The sequence below is a fragment of the Passer montanus genome, unplaced genomic scaffold, assembly GCF_014805655.1.
Source record: "Passer montanus isolate IOZ18808 unplaced genomic scaffold, ASM1480565v1 scaffold57, whole genome shotgun sequence".
NCBI lineage: Eukaryota > Metazoa > Chordata > Aves > Passeriformes > Passeridae > Passer > Passer montanus.
The window spans coordinates 264,483-282,733 of NW_024370705.1; the positions used below are offsets into that span (position 1 = coordinate 264,483).

Below are 18,251 nucleotides of genomic sequence, written 5' to 3' on the forward strand. Positions count from 1 at the left end.
GGCTCAGCCACCCCCTAATACATCATCCCTCACTGCCCTCCCCAGCACCCCTGAGCCTGGATGGGGCTTGAGGAACTCACAGTGATGGCTAAATCTCCATCAGCCTGGAGGCCTTGTAGAAGCTTTTCAGGTGAAAAGTGTCATCCTCTCATGAGGCATCCTCGTTTGTCAGGGGTCTTTGAGCAATATTTGTGTTGATAAAGCCCGATTAGGAGAGGGTGCAGTTGCTGCAAGTCACAGTGACAGGTGACAAGTGACAAGCTACTGTCACCCCCTAAAGATGCCGTTGAGGGGAGATGCTCTGTGACTTGTGATTTCCTTGCAACTCCACCTTGTGATTCCTGCGTGGCCTTGGTGTTCCAAGGTGGGAATTCTCCTTTCCCAGAACCCCCTTCAGGTCAGCAGCCCTGTCCCCAGGCAGCCAATGGCCGTGTGGCCCTGCGCATTAGCCTGGCCTGTCCTCTCACTGATTCCCTCCTGGCTAATCCGGGCTGAGCCGGGCTGGGTGAGCAGGGCTCAGCTGCTGTCCATGGCTGTGCCCACCCCGCTGCCCCCCAGCCTGCGCCGGGGCTTGGTGGCCTTCAGTGGGTCCCTCTTCATCAACAACAAGACGTGGGATAGCGGCACTGCCCCCAGCTACCAGCCAGGTATGGGCAGACGGGCTCTGCAGAGGGGGCTTGGGAACAGGGGCTGTCCATCCCCACGACCCTGCTCAGCACATCACCAAAGCAGCTGGGTGCCTCTGAGGCAGCAGCACCCAAAGGGTTCCTGAACCCACCCACCAGGGAGGGAACAAAAATAAGAACATTTGCTGCAATCAGCTGCTTGTGGGACCCAGGGCCTGTTGCTCCCCTCCACAAGCTGTGAGGGGGGGTCCCTCTGGGCAGGGGGACCCTGGGACTGGTGAGCAGCCTGCCCATCCCTGCCTAGCTCACAAGGTGCTGTCCAGCCTGCCCCTCCAGGTGATGCTCTACTTCAACGTCTACTACTTCCCAGTCTGGTGCCTGGCTGAGGGGATTATGCTGCACCTGAAGGTACCATCCCATGGGGCACGTAGGGGTGGGGGGAGCTGCTCCTGCCAAGTCTCCCTGGGCTTGGGTGGGGGACAAAGTGGGCAGGGGACAGAGGAGCCTCTTCAGAATTAATGGATCCCCAAAATGCCCTCACCCCCACACGAAAAGATTGCTCATCTCTCTCTGCTAGAGATGGAAATCATGAACTTTCCAGGCAGGAATGGTTAAAAAGGGGGGGGGGGGGAGAAGAGTAGGCAGAGCTGGGCACCAGCATGGTGAGAGCTGGCAGAGCATGGAGAGCTGGGTATGGGGAGGAGGGAATGGTGCACAGGGAAAGGGAAACTGGGCATGGACAGCTGGACTTGGACAAAGCTGTGCCCCCATAACAGTACCACCTGCTGCCTTGGCACTATCAGTTCCTGCTGGTCACAGCCTTCCTCATCCTCTCACTGGCTGAGGGCTCCCGCCTCTACCTGGGCTACCTGGGGAACCTCCAGGAGAAGGTAAGCACTGCCTGCCCTGGCCCCTGTGCTCAGAAAGGATCAGCCCAGCTGGGGGGAGCTGGATGTCCCCTCACTTAGGACCCATGTGCCCATCACTGTCCTTTCTCTGGAGGTCTACCTGGAGCTGTCCTAGAAGAGAATCATGTGTGAAGGCATGACCTGAAGAAGGGGACCCATTTGCCCCCCTGCTCTGTCTCTCCACTGGGGGGGTTTGAGCATCTGACCACAGCTCAATGGAGCAGGGACATCCCTGGTCCCCGGGTTCCAAGGCCAGCAGAGGCTCTTGCAGAAAGCTCCAGGGGCCAGAGGGTCCCCCCAGCCCACCACTGCGTCCTTGCCCTATCTCAGAGGGTTCTGATCCTGCAGGTGCCTGAGCTGGCTGGGTTCCTGCTCCTCTCCTTCCTGATCCAGCTGCCCCTCCTGCTCTTCCTGCTGACGGACAGGCAGGTCATCCACCTACCGCTGGAGGTGCCCATGCACAGCCTGTTCCTGGTCTTCCTCCTCCTCGAGATCGTGGCTGCCTTCCTGGCGCTGAGGACCATGACCAAGCAGCTGGCAGCACAGTTTTACCTGCGGCAGTTCCAGGAGGGTGGGAGGGGCCGGCTGGAGCCCGGGGGCACAGGGGGACAGGCAGCCAAGATGGGGTGATGCTGCATGACCCCTCCACCCCACACAGCTGGTCCTGGCAAGGAGCATTAAACAGTGCTTGAACCCACAGACACTGTTTCTGAGCTTTGTGGAGACCCCAGAACAGCACCCAGGCACATCCCAGCTGATCCCTGCCTTGCACAAGCTAACACAGCCTAGGAGAGGTGGGAGTGAGGGGTCAGCACCTCTGAAACATTCTGGCTCACCCCAGGGCTGTGCCTGTCCTTGCTGAGCATCAGCCCTGGCAGGAGGCAGGAATCAGGGTGCAGGAGCCACTGCACACCCCTAGGAAGTACCAGCCCACAGCTGGAACTTTAAACTTGGCTCCTAAACCCTCCCTGAGCTTCCCAGAGAGCTTCTGAGAATCCAGGTGGCCCACATGAAGCCATCCCAGCTGGAAGCATGCACGGGTGCCATGAGGTGCAAGAGCAGCACTCCACAACTTTACAGTTCCTCCAGGGCTAGAGACAGAGTAAAACCTCCTCCCACTTCCAGAACAGCTTTATTCCATTGCATCCCTGTTTTTCAAGGGAAATCAAGGTCCATAATCATTGGAACGTGGAGAAATGCAAATGCTTTAAGGCTCTTGTGCCAAGCAGGACCAGCTGTTCCCCAGCACACTCTGGGGTGGCTCCAGGGGCAGCTCTGCTCCGGCTGTCAGCGCTGGGAGCTGCCCCTGGGATGGCTTTGTGCTCCAGGAGCCAAGAACTGCTGCTGCCAGCACTTCTCCAGGAAAGGCAGACCCTAACCCCAGCAGTGCCCACCTGGGCCAGGCCTGGCCCACCTCTACCAGGGCTGCAGCCGGGTCCCCATCATATCTACCTGCAGGTGGCTCTGGGGGGAAGGCAGTTTGTGGTGGAGCATTCCCGATGTCCCTAAGCTGTGGCCTCAGGCTTACCTTTAGGGGGTCTTGCCTGCAAAATGAACAGGGACATCAGGATACAACAGGCATGGAGGCAGCCCAGGTGGCCCTCAGCTACTCTGCTTGGTTCCATGGCCACTCTGGATTCAACATCAGGCATTAGGAAAGTTTACCCCCCAACAGAATGGTGCAGCTTTGGGACAGTTCACCAGGAGATGGGGAATCTCAGTCCTCAGAGGCTCCAAAGACTTGACAGACAAAGCTGGAAATGACCTGAGGCAGGACTGCCAGCTCTCCTGGTCTGCAGGGGACTCCCTGTGACTCCCTGATTCACCAGGGCAGTGAATTCCCACAATGGAATAATGTTTGGCACATAAACCTGTCAATGACCCACAGAACAGGATGTGCCCTGAAGAGCTGGCCCCTCTCTGCATGGAGTCCCAACAGATTCCCTTTGGAAGAGGGTGAAAAGCAGAGCTGGGTCAGTTTTCCAGATTAAGGTCTCCATGGCGACCCACTGATGGATGTTTTGACAGTAGATGAGGTCATGACACAACTTTCCCTGATTCCCAGCAGCAGCTGGATCTCTCTCCCAGGTCAGACTGGCAATCAAGCCCAAAAATTGAAAACTAAGAGCTGCTCCACTAGGTTTTTCCCTGATCTTGGGAACTGAGTTTTAACCAAAGGGCAGAAAATCATTAAATCCAAAATGCTTCACCTCAAAACCTCCTCTCTCCCATGTGGCCCTATCCTTACCTCCTCAAACTTCTCCTTCCAATAAAGGTCAGCCTTTGCATCAAGGTAGAGCAGAACCAGGTCACAGATCATTGTAGCCTGGAGACAGACAAACATTGAAGACTGCAAACTTCCCACAGGAATGCCTGGCCTTCCATCCTGGCTCCCACTGAGCCCTGCAGCCAGCTGTGGGCATTTGCCGTGGCACCAAGCCAGTCCTGCCTCCAGCCAGCTCCACTGGCTTCTCTCTGACCCAGCCCGGTCCCAGGGGCTGCACAGGAGGTCAGACTGCAATGGATGGACAGGGAGGGCTGTTCCAGCACCTCCACAGTCACATACGGACTGGGATGAGCATGTCAGGGAGGAAAGGGGGTAAGGTAGGGGACCTCCCTGTTACTCTGCTGGAAGGGAAGAGCCACAGAAGGGCTCTGCAAGGGGCTGCCCCACCATAGTGACAGGACACTGCATCCCTTCAGTCAGAGGAGAAGTAGAGGAGCTGCTCTCCTGCCAGCAGCATCCCAGTGATGCTCTATCCCAGGTTCCACACAAAAACCTGACCACCATGAGACATGACTCTGACAGCACTCAGGATCCCAATCCAGTGGTGTCATTACTAATGGGCACAGGGAGACCTGAGCTGACACCCTGCCAGACCATCTCCCCTCTGTGCTGGCTGCCACTAGGGAAGCCTTGTGCCCAGGCAGGAAACAATTGAGAACTGGCAAATCCCAAGCCACGGATTGAAGGAGAAGAGTGTATCTGGAGTACTCACGGCACCAAAGAAGGCGATGCTGGTGCCAAAGCTCACGGCAGTAGGAACAATGCTGAACTTCCCAGCCTGGTGAGAAACAGTGGAGGGGCAAGAGAGAGGGTGAAGAGGGGTCAGAGGGGTGAGGAGGTGGTGGGCTGAGCCTTGCGGGGCAGCATGCTCCAAGTCAGGAGGCGCTGGAAGGATCCAGGGATATTTCCCCGTGAGGATTTGTAGGAACTGCTGTTGTGCTGACTCCACCCCCCTTTGGTTGTCAAAGAAGGGACTGAGGTGCCTGACGACCTGGAAGCAGCAGAGGTTACTGTGACCCACCTGCTCCTGCAGGCACAGCAGGAACCTCCCTCTTGCTGCAGCTGCCACCCATGGAACCACATCCCAGCAAACACAACCCTGATGTGATGTGTCCCTCCCTTCACAAATGAGTGGTGGTTTCTCTTCTGGTTGTTCTCTCCTGTTCCACAGCTCCTGGACCTGCTCTCTCAGCCTAGAAGTGGTACACCCTGTCCTGCACTGTGTGCTGCACCTTCTTCAGGTACAAAGGGCACTGCTGAGCATGAAAGACCAGCTGTGGACACCTCTCAGTGTGGGAAGTGCTCTCAGCACAGGCTCCCTCTTCAGAAAGCTAAGCACTGAGTTTGTGAGTGATGCTGCACAGAGTAGCATCAACAATCATGGAAACATGGAATAGTTTGGGTTGGAAGAGACCTTAAAGCTCATCTCATTCCACCCTCTGGCATGGGCAGGGACACCTTCCACTACCTCAGGGTACTCCAAGCCCCGTCCTGCCTGGCCTTGGACATTTCCAGGGATCCAGGGGCAGCCACAGCTGCTCTGGGCAACCTGTACCTGGGCATCATCACCCTCTCAGGGAAGGATTTCTTCCAAATATCCCATCTAACCCTGAGAAGCCATTCCCCTTTGTCCTGTCCCTCCATCCCTTGTCCCCAGTCCCTCTCCAGCTCTCCTGGAGCCCCTTCAGGCCCTGCAAGGGGCTCTGAGCTCTCCCTGGAGCCTTCTCCTCTCCAGGTGAGCACCCCCAGCTCTCCCAGCCTGGCTCCAGAGCAGAGGGGCTCCAGCCCTTGCAGCATCTCCATGGCCTCCTCTGGGAGCTCCAAATCCTTCTGTTGTTGGGGACAGCAGAGCAGGTGCAGCACTGCACCTGAGCGGGGCAGAGAAGCAGAATCCCCCTTTACCTCCTGCCCACAGTGGTGAGGATGAGTCTAGGACACAGGGCACTTCTGGGCTTTCAGGCACATGGCTGGGGCATGTCCAGCCTTAATCATGCCACACCTTTTCCCCCTGAGGTACTTTTAATCAAGAAGGGATTAATTGTCCAGGTTCAGTAGAGTTCAGGTTGATCTTTGTCAGGGTGCTCCTACCATAACATCCTCAGAGAGAGACACCCACAAACCCAGACCAGCTGATCTTGCCTACTGAACACTTCATGGGCCTCATGTCAGACCCTCAGAGAGGGAAATCTCCCTCCTCAGGGCATTACCAAAAGGTTTTTCTTCAAATAGGAGAGACTGTTTTCTCCTGCTCTGCTTAGAAAACTCTGGGAAGAGGCAAAGAGCTCACCCAGGTGGGGAGAACTGATGGCAGCAGAAACCACAGGGGCAGAGTGGGAGCAGTGGTGTGAGGAGCCAGCCCTGGGCTGAGGAGCTCGCTGTACCTGGCCATGCACAGAGAGGTCGAAGCGGATCCCGTAGAGCTTCAGCAGGTTCCGGTAGAGCTGCTGCTGCGAGCCCCAGTAGTAGGAGGCAGTTCTGTGGGAGACATTGGCCATGGCTCAGAAAGGCACCTGCATGCAGGCAGGAGGGAAGGGGTGCCAGTGCCAAAGGATTGTTGGGTCTCTGGGTTCCTGGGTGTCCTCCAGGCTGGGAACTGGCCATACACGGGCAGCAACGACTCACTGGCACCAACACTGGGGCACCAGCATCCCCTCAGCACCCAGTCTGGGTCACTGGGAGCACACAGCTCTCCGTGTGCCCAGCTCAGGTGGGGACAGTCACAGGTCCCTGCCCTCAGGCAGGTAATGCCCTGCTCAGCTCCAAACACAAAAGAGCTACAAAGTGTGAGAACTGCCACAGCATCCCTCTACTCACAGGCCCTGCCCTGAGTTACCATTTCCCAATGCCTTAAAGGTCTCTAAGACCTTTAAGTTCAAGTAATTAACCAAGCACTAACCCATGTCCCCAGGTGCCACATCTACACAGCTTTTAAATCCCTCCAGGCACAGGGACTCCACCACTGCTCTGGGCAGTTTCACCAGGGCTGGATAAACCCTTCAGTGAAAAGATTTTTTTAACATGCAATCTAAACACTCTGTTAGTGCAGCTTCAGGCTGTTCCCTCCAATAAGGCTCCTGGTTCCCTGGAGCACAGCCCGACCCCCCCGGCTGTCCCCTCCTGGCAGGAGTTGTGCAGAGCCACAAGGTCCCCCCTGAGCCTCCTTTTCTCCAGACTGAGCCCCTTTCCAGCTCCCTGAGCCTCTGCTGGGGCTCCAGCCCCTTCCCAGCTCTGTTCCCTTTGCTGGACACACTCCAGCCCCTCCAGGTCTCTCTTGGCAGGAGGGGCCCAGATCTGCCAGGACTGGAGGTGCCCCAGCAGTGCCAGCTCAGATCAGGTGCCCCTGGACTTCCTGCCCACCTGGGTTCATGTTCACCTTCAGGTCCTTTTCTGCCTGCAGCTTTCCAGCCATTCTGCTCCAGCCTGGAACATTCCATGGCATTGTTGTGTCCCCAAAACAGAACCTGGCTCTTGACCTTGTTGAACCTCACACCACTGGCCTCAGCCCATGGATCCAGCCTGTCCAGTTCCCTCTGCAGGGCTTCCTGCCTTACAGCTGATCCACACTCCCACCCAGCTCAGCATCATTTGTGAACTGACTGAGGCACACTTCCCATCCCTGCTGCACCTTTCAGAGCATCTGTCAGAACTGAAATCTCAAACAACTGTCAGGTGCTGATCCCACAGGCCTGTGTGGCCACTGTCCCAGCATCCTCACCTGAAATTGTACCTCATGTCCTGCAGGCTGAAGGAGTACTGTGGTTGGCACTGGGTAGCGGGGTGGTCCAGGTCGCAGTTCCACTCGATAAGAACTCTGATACTTCCCCCCTGAAAAACACATTTCATTCCAGGAGAAGCATGGAATCAGATTAGCCAAGTCATTAACTGTTCAGACATTCCCAGTTCATATATTCCCTTAGCATTTCAGGTCAGTCCTCTGCTTCTTGCTCACATCCTTGGGGAATTTTGAGTCGCCTTCCATAGTTATATAAAAAACAAGTACCAGTAGTGCGAGGTCTCCAAAGTTCTCTCCAGCTGCCTCCACCATGTCACGGACACGGAACACAGGGCAGGAGGGGTTGAAGACTGGATCATATGTGCAGCTCTTGAAATAGCTGGGGTCACTGGTTTGTAAGGTGTTGCACCTGAGACAGGAGAGAGAGGGGGCAGGGGTGTGGGAGGTCATGGAGCCCAGCTGTGGGACTGCAAAGGGGACCCTCTCATTGGACTGGGCCCACCAGTGCTCCTGCATCAGTGGGGGGACAGTCAATGCCTCGCCTAAAGCCTCAGATGGAAGAGAGTGAAGAAAAAACAGCCCAGAGGAATCTCACATGGAGTGTGAGATAGCACGTGCCACGGCCTTCCCTTCCACCCCTTTGTGCTCCTTTGTTTCTTCCCAGCACCCAGCTCTGGTCACTGCTACGGGTGACAGCAGGGACAGTTCATGCCATGTCTCCTGCCACGGTAAGGCAGCACAGTCAGTGTGCCTGGGACTGTGGGGTCAGTGCAGCCTTTTTCTTGCCTTCTATGAAACCACTTTGCAAGGACTAAAAGACAAAAATATTAGTTTCACTTCCAAATGAGAGCTGGGAATGGCTGGCTTTGTCCGGCTCTCCGCAGTGCTCTACATGGGCAGGTGGACATCAGTCCCTCTCGCTGGGGTGTCCCCATCCCACTGCTCTTAGAACTGCACACCCAGCACAGCTGAAGTGACCTGTATTCACCTCAACACCTGTCCTGCCCCAGCTGCCTCAGCACCACCTGCCCTGGGTGCCACTGCTTCCACGAGTGCTTCAGCTCCTCAACCCCAGGACAGGCTCGGTGCCCAGGCTGGACAAGGCTGCATGCTCAGCCCAACTGGCAGTACTTACTTGGAGAAGTTAAATTTGGTGAAGTGGACAGTATTTTTTATAAAAAGAGTGAAATTCTCTGCCTCAGCCAGAAGAGGTTTCCTAGAAAACAACCACCAACAAAGTCAAGTCTTGCACAGTGGCCAAGGCCCCATTTCCCAAGCTCTGCAGTCTCTCCTGCAATCCCAAGATTTTGTCTACAATGGACAGATGCAAGAAATGCTCTTGGGTGACACCCTCTGAGTTTAACTGACCAGAAAGTCAATGTCAGAGGTCTCCCAGAGCCTGGCTGTCCCTTGGGCATGTGTGGTCAGACTCCTGGTAACACAGAGGGAGAGAGACAAAGCTCCCAATATCTGCTGTCTCCTCATGTGTGATTACCTGGGAAGGGTGCTATTCTCCACAGGACACCAGCCATAGATCTCACAGGTGGAATGGGTGGCATTGAACATCAGACATTTCCCAGTTTTTATCCCTAGAAACAAGACAATATAAGACAGGCTGAGAGAGTTGGGGTTGGTCACCTGGAGAAGACTTTGGAGAGACATTAGAGCCCCTTCTGGTGCCTAAAGGGGCTCCAGGGGAGCTGGAGAGGGACTTGGGAGAAGGGCCAGGAGAGACAGGATAAGGGGGAATGGCATCCCAGTGGCAGAGGCAGGTTTAGATGGGATATTGGGAATAAGGAATTGTTCCCTGGCAGGGTGGGCAGGCCCTGGCACAGGGTGCCCAGAGCAGCTGTGGCTGCCCCTGGATCCCTGGCAGTGCCCAAGGCCAGGCTGGACACTGGGGCTGGGAGCAGCCTGGGACAGTGGGAGGTGTCCCTGCCATGGCAGGGGGTAGAACAGGATGAGCTTTAAGTTCCTTTTTAACCCAAACCATTCTAGGATTTTGTTTCTTTAGCAAAATACCCAGTACCATTGCCATGAACCACAGGGTTTCCCATGGGACAATCTGCATCTTCTGTGCACATCCCGTCGAGGACAGAGGGGCTCTGGGAGGGACAAGAGAAGTGCTGTCACTGTGCTGTGAGGCTGAGGCCATGCTGCCACTTCCCCCCATCGTTGCACTGCTGCTCCTGCTTCTCCAAGTGCTTCCCAAACAGTTAGAGATGAACTTTCACCAGCCTCTAGCCAGTCAGAAGAGAGGCATGTCCAAAGGGCAATCCTTCCTCCCCAGAGCACTTGTGTCCTGCTGCTCAGTGGCAGAGGAAGCCTCAGGAGCTACCTCAGACCTTTCAGATGGAACTGGGAACCAGCACAGAGGGATTCAGGAGGGCCCGAATGACTGAGCCCATTAAGCACCTTGTAAAGTACCATGATGAATTCCCTGGGGGAGAGCTTAGTAAACCCTAAATCCAGCATAACACGAGTTTTACAAGAGACAGGGAAAGCTTCACCCTTACTCTGGACCTACCTGATTGTCAGAAGCAGTAAAAATCTCTTATTCAAACACAGAGTTGGGGAAACACCACTAACACCTCCCCCAGCTACCCCAGGCCATGACAGGAGTCACCAGCTCATCAGAAACCCGCTCCCCAAGCTCTGAGGGTACAAAGGCCCAAACGCAGGAGGGGAATGCTCAGTTATGGAGTCAGAAGTGGGGGCCTGTTCAGGCCTTCCCTGGGCTGCCCCAGGACAGCCTCAGCCACTCATTCAGGTGTAAAACCCACCAACATGATCTGAGAGGAGCAGTATCTTTGGGCTGGGTAGGGTCTGCCTGGGGCTGGAGTCATTATGGGATGCAGGAGAACATCTGGGGATTGCACCAGGTGTTTAGGGAATGGGTTATTTAGGGGAGGAAGGGAAGGCATAGGAAGGAAGGAACTTGGTAGTCTGAAAAGGAACATAAAGGGATAAAAGGATGCAAAGACTTAAGTGCATGTACAGCTGCTGAAACAGCTCATGTTCTATGCTGCCTCTGGCCACAGACAAATTCATCTGCCAGAACCAATACTCTGGTCATCAAGAATATTAAGGCAGCTCAAACTCCCTGAAAAACCAAAAGTTGCCACTGCTAAATATTCAAAGCTTTCCAACTATGAATGTCATCTACAGCCCCAGTGCCAGGAACTGAGGAACTCTTGGAGACCAGCATGGGGTGTAGGCTGAGACAGGCACCCACACACACCCCAGCTCTGGAACAGAATGAAATCCTCATCTCTGTGTGTCCTTGGCTTGCACACTGCAAACCCAGCACCTAGAGGTGCCTGTGGCTGCCTGTGAGAACCCCAAAATGCCCTACAGCACTTGTCTTCCTCCCTGCTGGGACTTTAAGAGTTCTCAGCATTTAAAAGATGGATCACTGGTGCCATTTCCCCAACCCAAACCCAGTGTTTCTCCTCCTCTGCAGCATTTGGCCACAGCAGGAGCTGAAGGGACCATTAGGATGATTGGTGCTTGGCTTAGGTACAGAGTGCCTGCAGCAGTCCAGCTTAAAGGACATTTGCTCCCATCTGCTGAGCTGGGCTCAGCTTGGGAGAGCTCAGCAGAGGAGCTGGCCTGACTCCAGCCTTAAAGGGAAGAGTTTTCCCAGAGAACATATACCATTAAGTGTTGGATAGCTGGAAAGCCATCTGCACTTTATGCTCTGTTTCTCCTAAAAATAGGACACTAGTCCTGCAGCAGGGAGTTACCAAGGAAAGATGACACAGGTATCCATGGAGTGTGTGTCAAAGCATCCCCTTATTCAAGGGCAGCAGAAAGCCTGGAATGGTCATGCAGTGCCACCACACAAAGTGCTTAGAGCTGGAGAGGATTCATATCCCTGTCCTCTGGTAGGGCACACGGATACACATCTTGGCTCATGAAGGTATGACAGAGGAAGGGCAGATGTGCTGGGGAGTGCTATGATCCAGAGAGAATGAGGGGAATTGGGTTTTGTGGGAATATAAATCCATTTCCCCCTTTTATCTGGTCTTCCACTGGGTTCCACTGAGCAGCAGAACCACTGGCTCCATCTAACCCCTGCCAGGCTGGGGCAGGTCCATTCACTCACCTCGGGACAGGTGCCTTGGGCTTGCTGGATTGTGGCGATGAAATGGGTCACCAGGAAAAGCACATTTTCTCCCTGGGAAGCAAGAAGGCTCTGTCAGAGGGAGGCTGACACCAGGGTGGCCCAAGGGGACGCCCCGTGACACCACGGGCGGAACAGGCACTGATGGGCCTGCCAGGGCTTTGGGAGGCCAGCCGTGCCCGCGGCATCCCCTTGTCAAGGTGCCTGGCCATATGTGCGACCCCCTGTCCCCGCCCGGGGCCCGGCCCTACCTGCGGGGGCCAGGTGAGATCCGCAGCGTCCCAGAGCCGCCGGCCCGCGGCCTCGGCGACCGCCGCCCCCTTCACCTTCGTGACCACGGCGACACGCGGGGCTGTGTCGCGCTCCTGGTACCCCTTGCGCAGCAGCAGCACCCACCTGCGGGGGAGCGGCGACTCTGAGGGACCCCCGGCCAGCGGGGAGCGGCCAGCCGAGGGCGCGGTCCCTACCCCAGCAGGTAGCCAAGCGCGCCCAGCTGCAGCAGCCGGTGCAGCAGCCCCACCCGCCGGTTCCGCGTCAGCGAGAACTTGGCAGTCTTGTAGTCCAGCAGGGACCCGCAGGGTGGGCCCGGCATGGCGGCACGGGGGGGGTTAGCGGCACTAAGGGCAAAGGGGGGCACGGTGAGGACAGCGGCACCAGGAGGGAAGGGCGGCCAGGGAAGGAAAGGCAGCCGCGGGGCCGGCGGCCGCTGCGAGCCCGGCACAGCAACGCCCCGCCCCTCACCGGCCCTGGCCCCGCCCCTCACCGGCCGCGGGGGAGCCCCGGGCCGGGCCGGGCCCGCAGCCCCACACCGGGCCGGGATCGCAGCGGCCGCGGGGCCTGCCCGAGAGCCGGGCGAACCTCCGCTGCCTCCAGCCGCCGGCTCTCCCCACAGCGAGAATCCCAGAATGGTTTGGGTGGGAAGGGATTTAAAGCCCTTCCACTGCCGTGGCAGGGACACCTCCCACCGACCCAGGCTGCTCCCAGCCCCAGTGTCCAGCCTGGCCTTGGGCACTGCCAGGGATCCAGGGGCAGCCACAGCTGCTCTGGGCACCCTGTGCCAGGGCCTGCCCACCCTCACAGGGAACAATTCCTAATTCCCAATATCCCATCCATCCCTGCCCTCTGGCAGTGGGAAGCCATTCCCTGTGTCCTGTCCCTCCATCCCTTGTCCCCAGTCCCTCTCCAGCTCTCCTGGAGCCCCTTCAGGCCCTGCAAGGGGCTCTGAGCTCTCCCTGGAGCCTTCTCCTCTCCAGAAGTGTCAGCCCAGCTCTCCAACCTGTGCTAAACCAATATGGACCAGTTCCTGATCAAGTAATGGACAATTTTTCTTTCTCTCTAATGAAAATGATGTCATTCCTCTGGATGATGGAGCCACCCAAGTTTTACACCAAGGATACATCAAGGACCCATTCCAGCCTGTCCTGCTGGAGGTTCAAGGACCTACCAGAGCCCAGGGCTCACCACATGAGATGTGATGTTGGCCAGCAGAGCGGATTTGCCAGCAGAATGCTTTGAAGTGCTCAAGAGCCAGAATTATCTCCTTCCCTGGATGCAGGTGGGAGGATGGGATGTGTAAATGGGTCAGTACACCTCAGAAAGAACTTTTCTTTATGTCATCTCCCCTGGAGTACTCCACATTTTAAAGTTAATATTTTTAGGAAGAAATTATAAACCTTCTGTTTTAAATTAATATTTTAAAATTAATATTTTTAGGAAGAAATTATAAACCTTCTGTACATTAATGTCAGGTAGTCCCACCTGAAGCTGCTTTCAGCAGGCACAGCATCTTAGAAATGTGTCGTTTGGACCATAAAAAAGTACAGTCTTTCCTACTCATTTTTGATGATAAAACTTTTTCTTAAGTTTATTTTGTCTGGAATAGTTCTCTGAAGTCCCTTCCATTAATTTTCCTGTCTCTAATATCCATAGATGGAGAAAATAATCTGATTTTGTAGTATCTTTTGTATAATCACAAGGTCATGGCCATGCTTCTGTTTAGTTTCTGTAAATATTTCTGAAACGCTGTGTGCCAGATCCATGTTTTCCCTGGGTGGTGTCTTTCATGCAGAAGTCGAAGTCCAACTCCATCCACTGCTTTACAATCCTCAGTCCTCACACATCTCAGCTGCTACAGCCTCCTCCTTGAACGTCCTTCATGTCTTCAGTGGCCTTTTTTGGCTGACAGGAGAGAAAACAACCTTAATCCTCACCAGTTCTGGCACCAGGAACACCCCAGCCATCCACCTCATTCGTTCCCAGTTCCATGCTGCTTGCTTTCCTTGGGTTTACCTTTGAAGGCTGCAGTGGCTGCTTGTCACCTCCCCTGCCCTCCTCAGCTCCCGTTCCTTTTGCAGTCCAACAGTTCTCCTCAGCTGCCTCAGCTTCAGGTATGGACATGTTTTCCTTTTCATTTGTCCTCGTTGACACCCTCATGTTTTTCCTGCCCCACTGGAAATTCACAGAACACTTGCTGAGCAAACCTATTCGGATTTCCAGCTTCTCTGGGAGGGGTTCCAGGAGGCTGTGGGAGCTCCCTGGCTCTCAGTATCGGCTTTCAGGCTCCACCAGCTGGAGCACAAGCAGGGCAGTCACAGCTGCACTGTGAGCACAGCCCCTGCCTTTGTCACGGTGATTGCACTTTTAGTCCCTCTTTTCTGTCTTGGCAACGTGAGGTCAAAGAACGCAGGTGCTTCGCTGTCTGGCAGCTTCTGCTTTGGGCTTGTGGTAAATGAGGTAGAAAAATATGTAGTTTTAATCACCTAGAGGTAATGCAGACAGTTGCAGAGAAGTATATGAACCAACCCAAGCTTCCTTTTAACTCTTAAACTGGTTTAATGTATTTTTTCTTTGGGGAGATTTTGAAATGGCTATAGCAGAAAACATTGGATTAAACTTAGAATCAGCTGGAACCATTTCCATAGCCAAGGGCAGCTGCTTTGGCCAAAGGCTTCGAGCAGGGAATTGTTTTCACTCCTGTTCTTAAACTGTGAAAGCTCACATGAAGCTGATGTGCTGTTGGCCTTGTGCCTGTCCCTGTCCAAGAGTCATCTTTGACCTGGGATCACATGGACCTTGGAATTAAGAGGGAAAAATCATCCTGTATCTATGGACATATCACAGATGTTTTCATTTCTCTGTTTCTAGTTTTTCCTTTTTAGAGTCAAAATTACTAAAATGAATGTTTTGAGTGGTTTAATTTCTGATTCATAAATCAACAAAGATATTGTTTTGTAGTCTATATATAGTTTTTATTGTACTAAAATTTTACTCGCCAAAATAAAAACCAGTTCTTCCAGCCTCTGAGGCTGAAAGAGACCACACGTTGGTGGTTAGTGGTGAGTTGGCAGTGCTGGGTTAATGGTCTTGGAGGTTTTTTCCAACTTGAATGATTCTGTGATTCTATAAAGTTTATCTTCTTTATTTGAAAAGAATTCTATTATGTACCTAGTGGGGTCTGTCCTATAAATGTGCAAATCATTTTATAGTTATGTGTCTAATAAATCAAGACTGTGCTTTTGTCTCAGGACTGTCTGTCCAAACCATTTGCAAACACCATTTGTAAATACAGGCTGCAGTCTTTAAATTTGGGCTGTCTCTAAAAACATCAGAACCATCCTGACACTCCCTCAGTCTCCAGATGAAAACTTTATGTATTGAACACAGAAGCTTTATAGGGCTTGGTTTAAATCAGTGTAAGCACTTATATTTTAAAATATTTTTTACCATTTATTGCTTCTGTGATGTCCTTTGCCCCTAGCCCCTCCTGTGTTCTCTCAAAGGAGAGATGCAGATTAAAATCCTATGAAACAGTACACTCCAAGTCTGTCCTTGTTCACCAGCTGGAGAAGATCCATTTGCCTGTGTTTTGACACATTAATTTGTTTGTCATTAGAATCAGAGCTGTGTGGTTTTAGGCTCAATAAACCATTTGGGAACCTAAGCACACAGGTGAGCCGGCAGTGCTATACCAGGCAGTGTTACTGGGATGGGGACCTTGAGCATCCCGCTGTCCTGTGGTTTGGTGAGGGGGCTGAGGGACACCAAGCACAAGCCTGCCTTGTGCCCAGGTGGGATTTGCATTCCCGGAGGGCTGCCAGGGGAAGAGGGAGCAGGCAGCTGGAGCTGGCCTGGAGGATTGTGTGGGAAGTTGGAGGGATTTGCTGTGCTTTGGCAGCTGCTGCCAAAGGTTGTGAGGAATTAACATGTAGGGACTTACTCTGAGAACTGTAGTTCTGTTAGACTGAAATACCAGTTACTCCAAATTTACCTGCTCATCTCCCCTGCTGGAATCACTGTTCCTCCTTCCTCAAACTCAATTGTGTTCTCTCTATGTTGGAAACCAATCTTGGAATTATGCACCAGAAGACTTGTTGAATCCCTGTTCACAAGGGATTCAATGATTCTAGTACTGAGCCTTTTGTGTGTGTGTGTGTGTAAGTGTCAATTCCATATTGTTCCTTTTTGTTTTCTTTGCAAAAGTGCCAGATAGCAGTTGGATGCCTCATGAAGGTGTTACAGCACACCAGCACTGCAGCCTCTGTCCAGGTCCTCTCCCAGTCAGAGCACAGAGGTTACACAAGTCCACATTGATTGCCACTAATGGTATTTCTCCAGAATCCTCGAGTAGCTCTCACTTTGCTCAGTGGCCTCTTGAAGCCTTGACTGTCCTCATCTCCTGTCACCTTTCGGAAGGATCTGCCAGCTGGTTTTGCTGCAGTGCTCTGGGACTGTTCCAGCTGCCTGTTTCTGGAAAATGAGCATTACTACTCCAGGGAAGCTCACTGCCTGATTCCATGTGGAACTTCTCTGGTGTAAGTTACAGAGGTGATCCCAAAGTTCTAACTGTAGCAGCTACTAACTTTGGAGGCAGGGCTGGGCAGCAGAACCTCCAGTGTGTCTCCAGCTGCTCCCCCCACACAGAAAAGGGGTTTTTGTGTTTTCCAAGTATTTTTCTTGAGCACTTTCATCTCCTTTAGGATATCAAGTGTGCTGCCATGCCCAAGGGTGCATGGGCTCTTGTCTCAGCAAGGATTGGCTGCCCTAGAGTGCTTCCAGCCTAGCAAGAGAGGTGTGGGGTAATGAGAAATCAGCCATCCTGGCTCCAGAGGAGCTGCTCGCTGCAGCTCCTTCCTGCCAGCATCTGACAGATGTTTCACAACCTCAGGCCAAGCTGTCATTGCCTCAGGAAACATTTCTGGTCTCCTGCCTAAATCTTCCTCATGGCATTTTCAGTCCACTGCTTCATTCCATGCCACCTGTGCATGTGGGGAAGATTTATTCTCCTTTTATAGAATCTGTAAGGTTGGAAAAAACTGCTAAGATCACCAGGCCAGTAGCTGCAGTTTTGTGTCTGTGGCGTGTTACATGTGGGGAAATGGCCGCTTCCTCCCTTGCCCCAAAGCAGATGCAGCGGATGCATCTGGTGTTGGAATGAAACCTCTGCCACAGGGATGGGGCCACGCCCTTTGTGCCCTCACTTACACAGCTCCTTGGAAAGTGCTGAGACAGGGAAGAGCTGTGGCTTCGGAGACGGCTGAGACACAGCACAAACACTCCCGGAACCCAGGGACCCGTCTGCCTGACCACCAGCACATCCTGCAGGGACAAAGGAACAAGACCACCTTGCTCTGTGCCATCTTTTAAGGCTCTGCCATTCCCTGGCTGATGGCAGGAGCACTGCTGGCATCCTGGAGTGCTGCGTGATGCTTACCTCATCCTCGGGCTGTGTCTGCAGGAGGAGGAGGGGAGCAGGGCAGGATAATGAGCGGATTACTTACAGCCAGCCTCCCTGAGCCCTGCAGCTCATCTGTGCTGCTCTCAGAGCCGGGGGCGGAGGGGAGGACTGGGGAGGGATAATTTAGGAACATGAGGCTGGGAAGTGATTTAATTAGGACGTGGAGCTGCTCTCTCCTGGGTGCAACACACCACCCCCTTCCAGTGCTTGGGGCTCCCCTTTTCCTCCCCCCAGCATGGACAAGGCTCAACTTTGCAAGCAGCTGCTTATTCCAGTTATTAAACTGTGCACCTGCAACTCCTGCTCCCCTGTGCTTTCCCAAATAAGAGCCCAGCAATCCCTGTGGGTTCCACTAGCCAGTCATCTCTGTAAGAGCTCCTGCAGCCCAGACATCTCTGCAGCTCCCACTGGTCCTGTCCCCAGGGCTGCATGGGCTGCAGCAGTGATCCTGTACCCTGAAGCCCCAAAAATCATCACTGGCTCAGTCCTTGTGTCCATCCCTGGAGCATCCCTGAGTTGCACCTGGGGCTAAGGTCCACAGGCATGGTTACTCACTGCCATTTAATGTGGCAGCCCCAACACTGATTTTCTCTGTAGTACAAATCCCATGTTATTTCCCTCTGGATTTGCATTTCTCCTTGTCCTGCTGCACCTGCTTTTTGGGAACTGTCCTCCCAGGGCACAACAAACCAGCACTGCCCTGCCAGCTGCTCTCCAAGTCCAGCAGCATCACTGGAGAGGCTCAGCCAGCCCACTCCCATGCTCTCTGTGGGGATTATCATCCAGGACTCACATTAACCCTCTTAATCCAGCCCAGAGCACGTGTGCCAGAGCTGC

At 53.9% G+C, this 18,251-nt stretch overlaps 2 protein-coding genes across 3 annotated transcripts; one reads left to right on the plus strand and one right to left on the minus strand.

The window, feature by feature from the left end:
• Positions 1 to 529: 529 nt before the first annotated feature.
• On the plus strand, positions 530 to 3,245 carry LOC120510224 (transmembrane protein 17B-like). Its single transcript, XM_039725817.1, has 4 exons — positions 530 to 647; positions 748 to 1,034; positions 1,403 to 1,516; positions 1,883 to 3,245. The coding sequence occupies exons 1-4, from the start codon at positions 530 to 532 to the stop codon at positions 2,162 to 2,164; spliced, it is 801 nt and encodes a 266-aa protein (XP_039581751.1). The 3' UTR covers positions 2,165 to 3,245.
• On the minus strand, positions 3,243 to 12,417 carry LOC120510368 (P2X purinoceptor 6-like). Of its 2 annotated transcripts, XM_039726157.1 has the most exons (11): positions 12,148 to 12,417; positions 11,932 to 12,076; positions 11,663 to 11,734; positions 9,584 to 9,659; positions 9,050 to 9,143; positions 8,690 to 8,770; positions 7,822 to 7,963; positions 7,537 to 7,646; positions 6,203 to 6,296; positions 4,534 to 4,599; positions 3,243 to 3,860 (listed from the first exon to the last, which is right to left on the minus strand). In XM_039726157.1, exons 1-11 carry the CDS (start codon positions 12,270 to 12,272, stop codon positions 3,741 to 3,743), a joined length of 1,125 nt encoding a protein of 374 aa, XP_039582091.1. In that variant the 5' UTR covers positions 12,273 to 12,417; the 3' UTR covers positions 3,243 to 3,740. The 2 variants fall into 2 exon arrangements, with proteins under 2 accessions (XP_039582091.1, XP_039582092.1); XM_039726158.1 differs by lacking the exon at positions 9,584 to 9,659 and having other exon boundaries at positions 12,201 to 12,417.
• Between the last annotated feature and the right edge of the window lie 5,834 nt (positions 12,418 to 18,251).

What these genes read in the sequence shown, in the direction of transcription:
- LOC120510224 (XM_039725817.1), top strand. Translation starts at nt 530, where the DNA reads ATGGCTGTGCCCACCCCGCTGCCCCCCAGCCTGCGCCGGGGCTTGGTG. An exon ending in GGATTATGCTGCACCTGAAG is followed by an intron (nt 1,035 to 1,402) that starts GTACCATCCCAT and finishes CCCCCATAACAG; the next exon opens with TACCACCTGCTGCCTTGGCA. An exon ending in TGGGGAACCTCCAGGAGAAG is followed by an intron (nt 1,517 to 1,882) that starts GTAAGCACTGCC and finishes CTGATCCTGCAG; the next exon opens with GTGCCTGAGCTGGCTGGGTT.
- LOC120510368 (XM_039726157.1), bottom strand. Translation starts at nt 12,272, where the DNA reads ATGCCGGGCCCACCCTGCGGGTCCCTGCTGGACTACAAGACTGCCAAG. An exon ending in ACCAAATTTAACTTCTCCAA is followed by an intron (nt 7,964 to 8,689) that starts GTAAGTACTGCC and finishes CTCCTGTCTCAG; the next exon opens with GTGCAACACCTTACAAACCA. An exon ending in GACATGAGGTACAATTTCAG is followed by an intron (nt 6,297 to 7,536) that starts GTGAGGATGCTG and finishes TGTCTCCCACAG; the next exon opens with AACTGCCTCCTACTACTGGG.